The following is a 13600-nucleotide window of genomic DNA, read 5'->3' as shown; positions in this document are numbered from 1 at the left end:
AGCAAATGATTCGCTGCGAGTTCACGTGGTGTCGGATCGTCTGAAAGATTTAATCCAGTCGCCTCAAGTCGGAAAGATGGGGACATTTAACAACCGGCTCTAATAGAAGCTTTTAATGTGAACTTGTCACATGTTACTTTTGCACATTTCTCTCTCGCACGTTGTCACGATTAACGTTTTAAATTATTTATACGTCTGTCACACCTCATCCCACCTTTTTCTTTGCTCTTAATTATCACGCAGATATTGTAAAGTCGTGTCAGAGGCGTGTTTAAATGCTCTGAAACATTTAATACAACACATGTTGTTTACAGCTTCCGTGTTATTTTCAGAGCACATGAACACGTCGAAGATGGAACGACGACTTCACACCTCGGGAACTGGGACGTGAACAAAGAGTCGACTTCAAATACTGAAAAACATCAGTGAAAAGAAACATGTTGAATCCACACAAGTGTAAATCATGTCCTGTGCTCGCCTGGTGACACACGTCACTATCACAGGAAGAGGAGGAGGAGGATTTGGTGAAAATAAGAAAAACAAGGCAGGATTATGATTTCAGAATTTGAGGATCTTCAGCAGACGAGCATCTCTCCTCTCACGGGGCTGATGCTGACGTGCCGTGGCGTGCTGAGCCGCCGGAGCAGCAGCCAGGGATGGAGCCCAGAGCGAGTGCTGGTCCGGGGCGCGAGCGAACTCAGCTGCCATGCAGGGCCTGCAGCGACGAATCCCCACCACCCCCCACAAACGGCCTCTCGGAGCCGTCTAATCAGCGGGCGGGTGGAAGAGCAGCTCACAGTGCGCTGCTCGGTGACACGGCACAGTAACGCTGCAGCTGCACTGTACTGAGACATACTGTAGTGACGGGGCCAGTCAAACCCCCCCAACCCAAACAAAGTGCAGCCTTGTTGCCAAGGAGATTCTGTTCTAACGAAGTCTGGCCGATCCAGATTATGTGAATATCTACAGTACAAAGCCGACTGTTTAACAGTGCAGTTAACTTTTGGTTTTCCAAGCACAGCGAATGCCTCAGAAGTCACACGGGGGCTCCTGAATCTGTCACAAACATCCCGACTCTCTGTGTTTTCAGCAGAGGAGGAACTGTGTCACCGTCAAACTCAAAGAAGCTGAGCCGAGGAGGAGAATCTTCATTATCAGCTCCTCACAGGAGTTTGTGTGTTCGGAGGTTCGACTGGATGATGTAATATTAGACCCACGTACATCTTCAGATACTGACGGGAAATATCTGTCTGTAGTTTTCCTTGCTGCTCATTTTCCTTAATTTTCTTTATTCTCGTTATATTATGACTTTTCTTTTATTGCATAACAAGATTTTCTGTGATTGGATGAGATTTTCACAACGGACTCAAGTTAAAATGATGGCAAAGCATTAAAAAGGAAATCTTGTTGTTTTACAGATTATTTAAACACCTTTCAAAATGAGGAATCATTTTTTTTGGAAAGGTTCGACTGCAGATTCAGACGTCGACTCGCTGATGAGACAGTATCAGCTCCGCTCAAGCACTGATTGCATGTTCAACCTTTGTAATTCATGTGTCGCTGATGAAAAAATAAACACCACATGACAACTCTGGGCAGGTCTGTGGGGGGGTGGGGGGGGGGGGCATCCATCATGGCATGTGTTCACGTGTTTACATCTGTGTGTGTGTGTGTGTGTGTGTGTGTGTGTGTGTGTGTGTGTGTGTGTGTGTGTGTGCAGTAGGGTGGGGTTCCTTGTCAAAGGGCAACACGCCCACTCAGCGACGCCCAGAGCGACTCTGAGGGCAGGAAGCTGACACTGTGCATCAGTCAGGGAGCGGAGGACGCCGCCGCCGCCCACATCTCCCATGATCCCCGGCAACCTCCTCAAACTCAACCCGACAGCTCGACACGTTCCCACAGAACCTGCCTCGTTCTCATCCGTCCGCTAAAAGAGGTTTGTAGGAAGCAAAGGTGTCGAGAGACTGGGACGGACAGGACATGGGAGAAAGTAAAGGAAACAAAAAAGGAGATGGACGGGAGAATCAATAAGGAGGAAATAAAGGAGAGGACGAGAAGGAGAAGAAGGTGGAAGAAGGTGGAAGAAGTGAGAGTGAGAGAAAGAGAGGAGTACGGGACAGAAGATAAACAACAAGTACGAATCTACGAAAACATGAAACATGAAACGAAGGATGAAAAGGTGAAAGAGGGGATGAAGGAGGAAGAAAAAGACAAACGCACAACAAAACAGCACGAGGACAAGAAGAGAAGAGGAGAAAGACAAGTGGAGGAAGAAAACAACAGGGAGAAGATGAAGAAGGTGAAGAGGAAGGTGAGGGAGGAAATCAAACCAAAGGAAATAAAGGGAGGAGAGGAAGAGAAAGATGCTGCAGGAGGATGAAGAAACACTGAGGCATCAGCCATGAACTCATCGGGTTCCCCTCATCCCCTCATCACCTCTTCTGCTCTTTACCGTCCAACAACAAACCACGAAAATAACCATCACAACGGGGACGATCTGAGGCCGAGGACAACAACACACAACTCAGAGAATCAGCTTCTCAAACCCAGCAGGTGCTTCACGTCCACACGTCTCCCCACTTCCACTGACAATCATCCCACAGCAGCAGCCGTCCTCCTGAGAGACACTCACCTTTAGTGGCCTCGTCTTCGATGGGCTGCTTGAAGAGGGTGATGTCCTTGAAGGTGCAGAGGAACAGAACCACCTTGTCGTTCTCGTTCCTGATGGGAGCCACTTGCATGTAGAACCACACTGGACTTCCTGCAAAGACGTCAGGAAAGAAGTCTTTATATTAGGGTCAATTATGGCAGAATCGAAAGTCTTATTTTAAAGTTCAATTCCCTTTTCCTAACTTTATAAGCACACAGTGAACTCAAACCATGCAGAGTTTCATAAAACAATTCTGCTCAATTAATTCTTCGACCACATTTTGAGATGAAATATTGAAACGTGGAAATGATCTGTTCTGAACACACAGTTTTATTCAGCCTCCCGATGATCCTGGTAAAGAACAGTTTGATCCTGCAGCTCTCGGTGTTTAAACTCCCCGTGTTCAAACTGAAGCAAGTGGATGTTGGAGTCATCACAGGGAACTCACTGTTCCTCCTCCTCCGACCGACTTCCCGACTTTATTACCTCGACGCACTTTCTCGAGTCATCATCCGTCTCGTTTACACCCGGCCCTCCGCACGAGCCCCGCTCTCCTGATTTGTCAGTAAATTTGTGCCATTTTAAAATTGATCTTTTGGGTTCTCGCTGTTTTTCTGGCTCGTGCTCGTCCCTCTTGCGTTTAGCTCTGCTGGCAGATCACTCGTCAGAGACACGGACATTTAATTGGGACTTTTTCTGTCTGCACCCTTCGTCCGTTCTGCTCCGACACGGTGGACAGAAGCATCCGTACTCTTCTACCCACTTCCACCTGTCCATTTCCACCTGTATTTCTCTATATTTCCGTTTATATTAGGTCGTTATACATTTTACAACTTATTTTACAAAGTTAACTGTGGTTTAAATTGTTCGTCTTTACACGTGACGTCATTCTGCCACGTGATGGCTGATGATTGGTCGATGTAATAAGCTGCAGATCATGTCTCTAATGGTATTGGTTGCAAAAAGTTGATGCATTACTTCACTGTATTTCTAACATATGAGATCGTGTCCATAGTCCAATTAAAGGCTGAGATTTATTAAATATGCATGACATCATATGATGGGGAATCAGTTTTCTGATCAATACAAGGTTAATTATTAATAATTATTATTATAAAAATAACCCAAGGCTGCTTTACAGAGTAAGACAAATATATTGATTGATTCAATTGTTTCTTATTGTGAAGATATCTTGGAAAACGTGTTTATGACAATATCTTTTTTTGCCCGTGACCTCATCATGAAGTTTGGTGAAAACTGATCCATGTGTTGTTAAAGTATGTTGTACACAATCACACACACACACACACTTCCAGGGTAACGATGTATTATCCTGTCTCTCAACACTGAGATTCTCTGTTTCTGTCTCAGCGCTGAAGACACCTGCTCCTTCTCAAATCTGATCCAACATCTCACAAATACATAAATCCACTCATTAATCAGTGTATTTGTCCTGGATTAGAACCAGTGAGACCACGGGGGATGTGTTTTTAATCGTTTCCTGAAAACTGTGCAGCTCGAAAGGCTCCGAGGGACAAAACATAAAAGATCCCGTCGACCAATCACAAGCGTTCGGCTCAGTTCACACCAAACACATCGATGTGTCTCCACACGATCAGATCGCACGTCCTCGCCCCCGGTGCAAATTAACATGTCGCCACATCGTCTGTTCACAAAGACAAATGTGAGGCTGCCAGTCGGACTGTGACAGACTGTGTGTGTGTGTGTGTGTGTGTGTGTGTGTGTGTGTGTGTGTGTGTGAGAATGGGGCTGAGCCAATCAATGCTAAATCAGAGAATGTGAAAGTGAGTAGAAATACTGTCGTTATGAAACTGGAGCAGGTCCGAGGACAAGTTCCCTCTGATCAGAATGTGGACACACGTGTCTCAGATCATCTCTGAATGTGAACATCCAACATGTCATCACTTATTTTAGAGACGTTAGACTTTTATAGACAAATGCTGAATCCACTAATCCAACATGAGCAGCATGACGTCCTTCTGTGTGCTGTCCTAAGACAGACAGAAGACAGACGACGGGTCTCCACTCACTGTTCTTCCTGTAGAGCAGGACTTCGAAGCAGTCGGACTCGTAGTTGTCGAACGTCTGCCGGACTTTGTCGATGCTCTTCTTGTCCGTCAGCTCTCCGTACATAAAACTGGAAGAGGAAACGAGGCGGCGTGAGACACAGACGCCATCGATCCTGACCCGACCATTTGACCTCTGACCCCCCCACCCCACCCCCCTGCTCTAGTACATCACATACGTTTCAATCTTCACCGTAAAGTGGCCGTTAAGTTTCACGTTTGCTTCTCGCAGAGTGAATCGATGCGGCTGCAGCACAGACTGAGGTCCACACTTCTGCTGCATGACACTTCGCCCGGCGAGAAGCAGAGAGCCACTAAAAAAAGTCACTTTTTAATCTTTCTCTCTGGCGCGTTTCACGTTTTAATAATGGATGAAAGTGAATAAAAAGGGCGAACGCAGTGATTTTTGCAGGATAAATGGGGAACGTGGTTTTAGTTTTGAAAACAGTGACTCATGGTTGCTCTTGTGTAAAAATATATTGTTTTTTATAAGTTCCACTTTGACCGGAACATTTAAACCATTAAAAACACACGAAGGAGCTAAATAAGAAATAAACATTCAGCAGGAGAGTGTGTGCAAAGGATACAAAGAGGAAATATTCAGGCACAAGATGAGAGCTGTTACATTATCGCTCCATTACCAAACTGTATGTAACAGAGAAAACAACGATAACTGCACATCCACGTACCTGCATGTGCTGCTCTTCTGCATGACCTCAGCCCTGTGGAAGCCAGACAGCTTGCAGAATCCGTCATTGCTGTAAACTACGGGCCACTCCACGATCTGGGCGTTTCCCAGGAGGAAGCTGGTCTCTGGTGGACGCAGAGGACAGAGGGAACATCAGCACCAAATAAGAAGAGACAGATAAAAGGCCGCGGAGCTTCTCGGTTTCAGGGAACAAAGCGAGGCCTGGTTTCCACTCGGGTACAGTCAGGACTCGGTAGTGATGCAATACAGAGAGCAAGAAGAGGAAATACTGGGAACATGGCCGAATGAAACTTAAACAATAAACCGCCAGAAAGAGGAGGATGGATTACAGCGAGAAACTAGAGTGACACTCGAGCTCGAACCTCCACCAAGACCCAACCGTAAATTCAATCACGCTGCAAGAACCCTGAGTTATTCTGTGAGTAGTTTCTCATCCTTCCTCCAAGTGTCATGGTTTCTGCGTAGTCTCATTATCTTATCACACCAGTGCCGTGTCCATTCTAGGGCCGGGTTGCTCGTCTTCTTCAGGTGTTTGTCGGAGGGAATGGGACCAGTGGGCACCAGGTGGGCCCCCACAGAGGACCTGCTCCGTGGTCACTTTAGTAAGTTGTCCACGGTTTTGTCTACCAGTCCTTTCAGCTGAGGGTCGTTCCACTGGGTAGAGATTGAGTTCTGCTGCTGGGAAACTAACCAACCAACCATCAAACAAACCAAACCATCAGGATGGTGATGGAACACAACCTCCTTGGTAATAACCAGTAGAGTGCAAGCAGTCTCCTTAAGGAACCACATTTAAATTCAATAGATTCTGATCTGCACCAAATATCACACACTCAATCTCTTAAATATTTTATCTCACAATGTTAAAGAAAGTGGAAAAGAAATCTGGATCTGCCCCCTGATCCAGAACCGCACCAGAATTTAATGGAAGTGAGAGACAAATTGTTCTAATATCATTTATAAAGCTCTTTTCCAGCTTCATATTTTAGCAGCATATCCCAAATATAAAAGATTACAGCATTATGAAGTTAATTAGCATCTGAGACACAAGAACTTTCGGTTCCATGGTTTTCTCATACGACCAAATCAGCATGAAAAATGTAATTAAGATCTGTGAGGATCCAAAGATGATGATTTGACACTGTACATTTCATAATAAAGACCAAAAAAGAAAGAAAGAAGAATTGTGATATGATTTTCAACAAGACAAAACACAAACATGGACATGAAGACAACATTATATGGATTTAAAAATCCTTTTCCCACAAACACAAAACACAGGAAGTCGCCCAAGCGGCTGCAGCTACAGCTGACGGGTCGAAATCCCTCCTGCTGCCGATGACGTTCAGCACAATGCAAAGTTACGCAGTTTGTAATTAATGAGCTACAACATTGGCTAAACTGTCGTTAATGTCCTTCAGCAGCTGCCAAGCCTGCTCGTAACTCTGGTGAATCATTCATCACTCAGAGAACCTCCTGTTTGCCAGAGAAACCGTTGGCAGGTAAATCTGGAAACAGACAGATACAGTAAGAGCCCGTGCACAGTTTCCCACAGTGCACTCTGTTCACAGGAGGGAGGAGGAAACACGTGCAACAGCTTTTAGAGGTTCACGTTCCTGTGATGAAGCACAGAGGAACAGATGAAGGTGTGTCAGCAGCTCTTTCTGGTGATGAGTAAAATCGTCCAGCTGCAGCTGCATCGATTTCACTGCTCTGAGATCTGACATAAAAAAATGAGTAGCTATAATAAAACGTTCTCGCTGGAGTCAGGAAAAAAATCCTCTGTTGTATCAGCAGCGTCGCTGGAAGATTAATTCAAAGTCCGTCCAACAATCACATCCAACCATAACACTAACCATAACCCTAACACTAACCATAACCCTAACACTAACCTAACCCAACCATAACACTACACACACAACATACTAACAACCACACCACAACCACTAACTAACTACATAACCACTAACCATAACCTAACACTAACCATAACCTAACACTAACCATAACTGACTTAACCTACCTACCCCTACCATAACCTAACACTAACCATAACCCTAACCCTGACCTTAACCATAACCCTGACCTTAACCATAACCCCAACCCTTTCACAGTTTTACTATATTTAACCAAAACAACACAACCAAACCCCAGAGGCTCGAGTGTGTTTGCTCATCTGCCCCGTCACCGTTTCACAATGATCCAAAACAAATTGCACTTCTTTTAATAACATTGAATATCTCTGGCAGAGCGATTTGCCTCCATCTCGCTCGCTTGTGTTTTCAGTCCACGCAGAACTCACAGTTTCATATTACCTTTCACTCTTTCCTCTGTGTCACTCACATTTTACAGCAATAACACACATTTAAATGATCAACCTGAATATGAGCAGCATAACTTTCCTTTCACTGATTAAATCCCTGGAACAATATTCTGTTTTACTTTGAAAAGACACTTTTAACTGAATTCTCCTTTGACGTCCATCTTCTCTTCCAGTGAAACCTCTAAGTGTTTTGGAGCTGGCCCAGTTCCCCTCTTCTTCACTGGTTAACACAAATCCCAGGAGACTGCAGAGCACTGGGGGGTGAGGTGTGTGAGGACCACACCGTTAACGAACAACAACAACAACAACAACAACAACAACAATCAACCTCATCTTTCTCTGCCTCTCGCTCCAACACTTCGGCACAGAAAGGAACTTTAGCTCCTTAAAGTGATCTCCTCCATGTTTCCAGCCCGAAGCCGGATGCTAACTGTGTAACCTTTAAAGTAAAGAGCTGACTAAGAGTGAACACAACACTCTCACACTCGCACAACAAGAAACAGAAGCATCTTGACCTTTTCCACTTCTCCTCGTAATCAATTACCTAGAAAAAGCAAAGTTCGACCAGCGGGGCCGGAGCCCGGAGTGCAGGGCATCATGGGAGTTCAGGTCTCGATCCAAAACCCACAGATGAAACTGTGTCAGCTTCTGATTTAATCAGCATGAGACGTTTTCTTTAACAAACTGGTGAGTTCAGATCAAAACCCACGTTCCACGGCTGCATCCGGAGAAACAAACACATTCCAGCCATATTCTGAAAATATTGATCTCATCTGGAGCCACAGAAAAACCAAATACATAACTCAGACTATGTGCAAGGAACCGTACGCTGATTATTGCAGATCAAGCATTTTGTGCAAAACAGCAATTGTTACGGAGTTATAAAAAAAAAAAAATTTGTCAGCAAATCAACTGAAAAATGATCTGCAATGTTTATGATAATTCAATAATCATTTCAGTTACTTTTCAAGTAAACGTCCAAAACTAATTTTCTGTTTTGAATCATTTGCAAACTGAGAAAAATGTTGGTGTCGAACTCCGAGAAACTGAGATGAGGTTTTGTGTCTGATTAGTTTTTCACTTTTGTATTTTAATTCTCATGCATTCATTCATTTGTTCATATAGTTTCTACATATATATATTTTTTTTTGCAATATCAGACTCATCAAATCTGCTAGAAGAGCAAATGACTCTGATTTGAGCTTCTCTTCATTGGCTTCAAGTTACTTTTCAAATTAATTTTAAGATGTTATTGTTGATTTACATTTCAGCTCTTTTCTATAGATGTTCTCTCTCCTTGTTCTAACCTTATTATTATATTACCGTCTATTTTAATCATTTTAAAATGTTTTATTGTATCTTGCTGTCTCTCTTTGCTCATATTTCACATGTTTTATTTCTGTATTTGTGCTCTGTTGCTTTCCAACTGATTGTTTGCCTTAAACTGTCTTGGGAGGTGTTATATAAATAAAGCTTATTATTATTATTATCACTGTATCTGATGTATTGATTTCTGGCAGCACCGTAACGTGTAAATAAACACGTAGGAAGAAGACAGCTGAATACAAACGTCCTGATCCGAGTCTCACAACAACCACTGCACCAAAGCCTCCTCAGTCCGAGCTGAGGGCCCCGGAGCTCGTTCCTGGACCAGGACCTTATCTCCAGCCATCACCCTGACTTCCACTCCGACCAGCTCCTCCACTGGCTTCTCTCTCCGGGAGGTGAAGGGAGAGTAATCGGTCACATCGGAGGAGGAGGCGCGCGTTTCTCAGGCCGGTGCCAAGTCCAGGCGCAGTTTATGGCGCATATGGAGAAAGAAGAGGAAACACAACCCAACTGCAGCTGTGGCCACATTCAGAAGATGAAGAGCTGCGACCACGACCTGTCTCCTTCCTCCCAACAACACGCAGCTCCTGTTACATAATGAAACATCACGACTCGCTCCTCGTGAAGTCAGGTCCCTAAAAACACCGACAACCACCGGAGGATCCCCGCCCAGCTCCCGGTTTACCGGCCGAGCGGCGGTCCGGGTTCGATCCTCGCAAACAGGCGAGTTAAACACCGAGATCAACTTTTAATATTCAGCCAGTGACGCTGCGTAAAAGCCCGAGTCCCCAGTGACGCGGGCTCAGAAGCACCGAGACAGGATTTCACCTCGAGAAGTCAAACCCAGGACGATGCAGTGGGAATCAAACGGTGCGTGAGCAGAGTCCCAGGGGAAAAGATCAATTCTCTTTAAATGTAAAACAGAAATGTGCGTGTGTCCCCGTGGAATCGGTCCCTTTAACGTTACTTATTACGATGGATCACAGCACGGAGACTTGGGCAGCGGGTCAACTCCGCCACTGCCAATAACTGCGGGAATAAAAGTGAATTCATGCGGGTGCGTCCTCCGTGGTTAACGCACAGAATAATCCCAGCGGAGTGCGGGTCCGAGCCGTGAAACCGAACCCGAGCCCCGCTCCGACGCGCCGGACTCACCGCTCGAACGCCGGACAATGTTCTCCAGGAAAGTGTTCTGCGGTGCCACCAGCCCTCTCTTTCCCCCGGGCATCCTGCTCCGGGCGGGCGTAGCTGGTGTCGGTGAGGGTCGGTGTGCGCGCGGCTCGGGGGTCGGTACTGACTCTCAGTCGGACCGGTGGAGCAGCTCATTGTAACCGTGCGCTCTGGCGGCTCCGGGCGCACTGAGCCACTGAGGCGGCTGCGTCCCGCTGCCCGCCCGCCTCTCCAGGACGCATGCGTGTGTGCAGCTGAGGGCTCGGTCCTCAACACAGGGAAGAGCCGCGTGTTACCGGAACTGTTCTGTAGACACGAGAGGATCCGCGTCTCCAAACACAACTAGACAACATGTTGTGTAGCCTGACAAACACATTCTGATCGTTTCCTAGAGCGAATTCTAATCGATTCTCTTTCTGCTAATCATAATGATCATAAACATCACAACATAAAAAACACCAGATATTAGATTAACAAAGTGTTTTCACATGTTAATCAACTGTTTACTAAAGGTTTCATACATTTATAATAGATAAATAGTTCATAATAAGTAACACATCTTAAAGCTGTGATTCATTAAACATCACTTAAATTAATACATGAATTAATACGTTTCTCACTTTCTAATGAGGTGTTTGAAATGAATAATAATTGATAAAGTCACTGTCTATAAATCAGACAGATTAGAACATTGAAACGTTACTGAAACCAATGAAATGTTCTTCAGGGTGTTGTTGAACACAGTAAGAACAGTGTCACCCCTTCTATCAGGGACGCTCATTAGCTTGTATGGAGGGTTAACGGGGCCCCTGGGAGCCGAGGAGCCCACCTGATCCTCTCTGGGCCCCTGGGAGCCGAGGAGCCCACCTGATCCTCTCTGGGCCCCTGGGAGCCGAGGAGCCCACCTGATTCTCTATGGGCCCCTGGGAGCCGAGGAGCCCACCTGATCCTCTCTGGGCCCTGGGGAGCCCCCTGATTCTCTATGGGCCCCTGGGAGCCGGGAGCCCACCTGATCCTCTCTGGGCCCCTGGGAGCCGAGGAGCCCACCTGATTCTCTATGGGCCCCTGGGAGCCGAGGAGCCCAGAGAGGAGCACCTGATCCTCCCTGGGGGGCCACACCACAGTTTACTGACAGCTCCGACTCCTCATCGAAGTATCGACTGCACGAAGCTGCAGCTTGAAATAGTCTCGAGCATTAGAGTTGTTTGCATTAGCTTCTTTATTTCCTCCTGTGATGTCCGAAGCTTTAAAGGCCTGATGGCTCAGGTTTCAGGAGGAACTGTTTTATAAGTGCAGGACTTACAATAAGAAAAACGATCGTATTACACTGATGCAACCGGAGATAATGCAACTTGATTTAAAGACAGTGAAAACTGCAACATACGACATGAAGACAAAAGTCATGAATACTAAATACTAACTGTCCCCTCGTGTGTTTGCTTCCTGATCTGACTCCACTGTGGACAGATCGTTTGTCTGAGTCAATCACGAATATCCTAATTCTGTTCGGAGTGATGACGCCACGCAGCGATGATCAAAGTCACAAATCTCTCGTCTCGTCCTCGACACTCGTTAACCCACTGATCCAACTCCGTCGAGTCGCCTGTCAACACTCGACAGCTGCGCCTGTGTTGTCAGTAAACGTGCAAAGTGCCAACCGCTCCCGCGGGATGCCCTTAATTGGCCCACTTGCATCATGGGGTATCAAACATGTGACAGCACACAGGTGGGACTGCTGCCGTCTGCTGCGCCTCGCTTGTGCCTCGTCATTCTCTCTCTCTCTCTCTCTCTCTCTCTCTCTCTCTCTCTCTCTCTCTCTCTCTCTCTCTCTCTCTCTCTCTCTCTCTCTCTCTCTCTCTCCTCTCTCTCTCTCTCTCTCTCCTCTCTCTCTCTCCCCCTCTCTCTCTCCCTCTCTCTCTCTCTCTCGTCTCAATAAATCAGTGAATTGGGTTTTAACTTGAAACAGGACGTTAACGAGCTGCAACAGGAAGTGATGTGTTGGATGTTGAAGGGGTTGATGAGTACGACAGTTTGACAGATGACGTGAGGCTTTTTGTGTTTCGGAATCGTGTGGCCGATGATAAACAAGAACTCGTGATTGTTGTCACCCGAGGCTAGCTCTTGGCCCGCCTCCTAAAAAACTTCTAAAACGACTTCTTCGATCATGTGATGTTAGTGTCACAGTGCAGCTCTCGGGTCGTGCAGATGCTTTAGAGAAAGACAGGAATGGAAAATGTTCTCCAAACTCTGCTGAACTTCTTTATGCAGAACAATATATACGACAGTAGTGAAGTTATGAGCCGTGAACAAATATCATTTTGTGGAGAAACAGTTGTGTGTTTGCCGCCTCCTGCTCCTCCTCTGATTTACAAACCCCCGGATCCTGACTCGTGCACTGATGACATATATTTTATGCTCATTTAATAGTTTTGTCATTAATAAGTGAAAATGACGAGTCAGCGTTTGTGTTGGTGTGCGAGCTGCACCACGGATCTCAAACCGCCGAGTCTCTGTGGGAGGAGTTGAGCTGCGTTGAGGCGGCACAACCACAGACTGAGCTCCATCACTTGGGTCCATCCCGCAGCTCGTGCTCTGGCTGCGTTTGCATCTTGAAGGACGTGTGGTCGAGAGCCAAACACGAGAATAAGTTAAGTTGTTCATTTTGGTGATTTAGGAATTCAATCTTTAGCTTCGTGAGACTTTCTCTGCATAAAACCAGAGTTTGAGTTATAAACCCAAAGTAGATTAAAAGCAGAACATCGGCTGAGTAAACTCCACCTTTGAGTTTTAGCATCTCGTCGCTAAACGTGTCTCGGACCGACCTCGTTGGACAGAGAAGAGTCTCCACAGGGATTTAATGACTGTAATCATTCTAATTAAACCGCATGACTAACCCCCAATTATGCCCAATCAGCATTCAGCAGGCGGGCATCCTTGCTCATGTGGAACCGGCGCTCGCGGCCAGCGGCCACACGAAGGCCGGTGAGCCTGACAAACGTTTTTCTGGATGCGACGGCTCCGGAGCAAATCATCTCACTGACACAAAAAAAAAAAGCTGCAGCAGTTAGAGCACAAGCGACAACGGGCGATTCCTGTGTCGGCAGCTCCTAATCCGAGCGGTCGTTACTTCTAGCTCCGCTGCTCGAGGAGCAGAAACGAGCGACTGTCACACGGTGGAGATCAAAACGCTTCTGCCTCATCTGTGCAGGGAAAGTGAGAAGAGATGGGGGTCGAGGTATCGAACCTCCGCAGCGCCGATCAATGCAATTCCTGCACATCTGGACGGAGACATAGCTGCATCCCTCCTTATTGATCCGACAACTAAATAGTCC

The 13600-nt window shown here is 46.2% G+C and overlaps 1 protein-coding gene across 1 annotated transcript in view; it reads right to left on the bottom strand.

Annotated features, from left to right (window-relative positions):
- Nucleotides 1-10437, bottom strand: part of kcnh5b (potassium voltage-gated channel, subfamily H (eag-related), member 5b) — a 76277-nt gene extending 65840 nt beyond the window's left edge. Inside the window, exons 1-4 of the mRNA XM_035168099.2 lie at nt 10254-10437; nt 5427-5550; nt 4702-4808; nt 2633-2761 (exon numbers count right to left, since the gene is read on the bottom strand). Coding sequence (XP_035023990.2) covers nt 2633-2761; nt 4702-4808; nt 5427-5550; nt 10254-10326 — 433 coding nt within the window. The 5' untranslated portion in view covers nt 10327-10437. The remainder of the gene's footprint in view (nt 1-2632; nt 2762-4701; nt 4809-5426; nt 5551-10253) is intronic.
- Nucleotides 10438-13600: the final 3163 nt, after the last annotated feature.

Source organism: Hippoglossus stenolepis, chromosome 10 (genome assembly GCF_022539355.2).
Source record: "Hippoglossus stenolepis isolate QCI-W04-F060 chromosome 10, HSTE1.2, whole genome shotgun sequence".
Taxonomy (NCBI): Eukaryota; Metazoa; Chordata; class Actinopteri; order Pleuronectiformes; family Pleuronectidae; genus Hippoglossus; species Hippoglossus stenolepis.
This window is presented reverse-complemented; position numbering and strand designations above follow the sequence as displayed.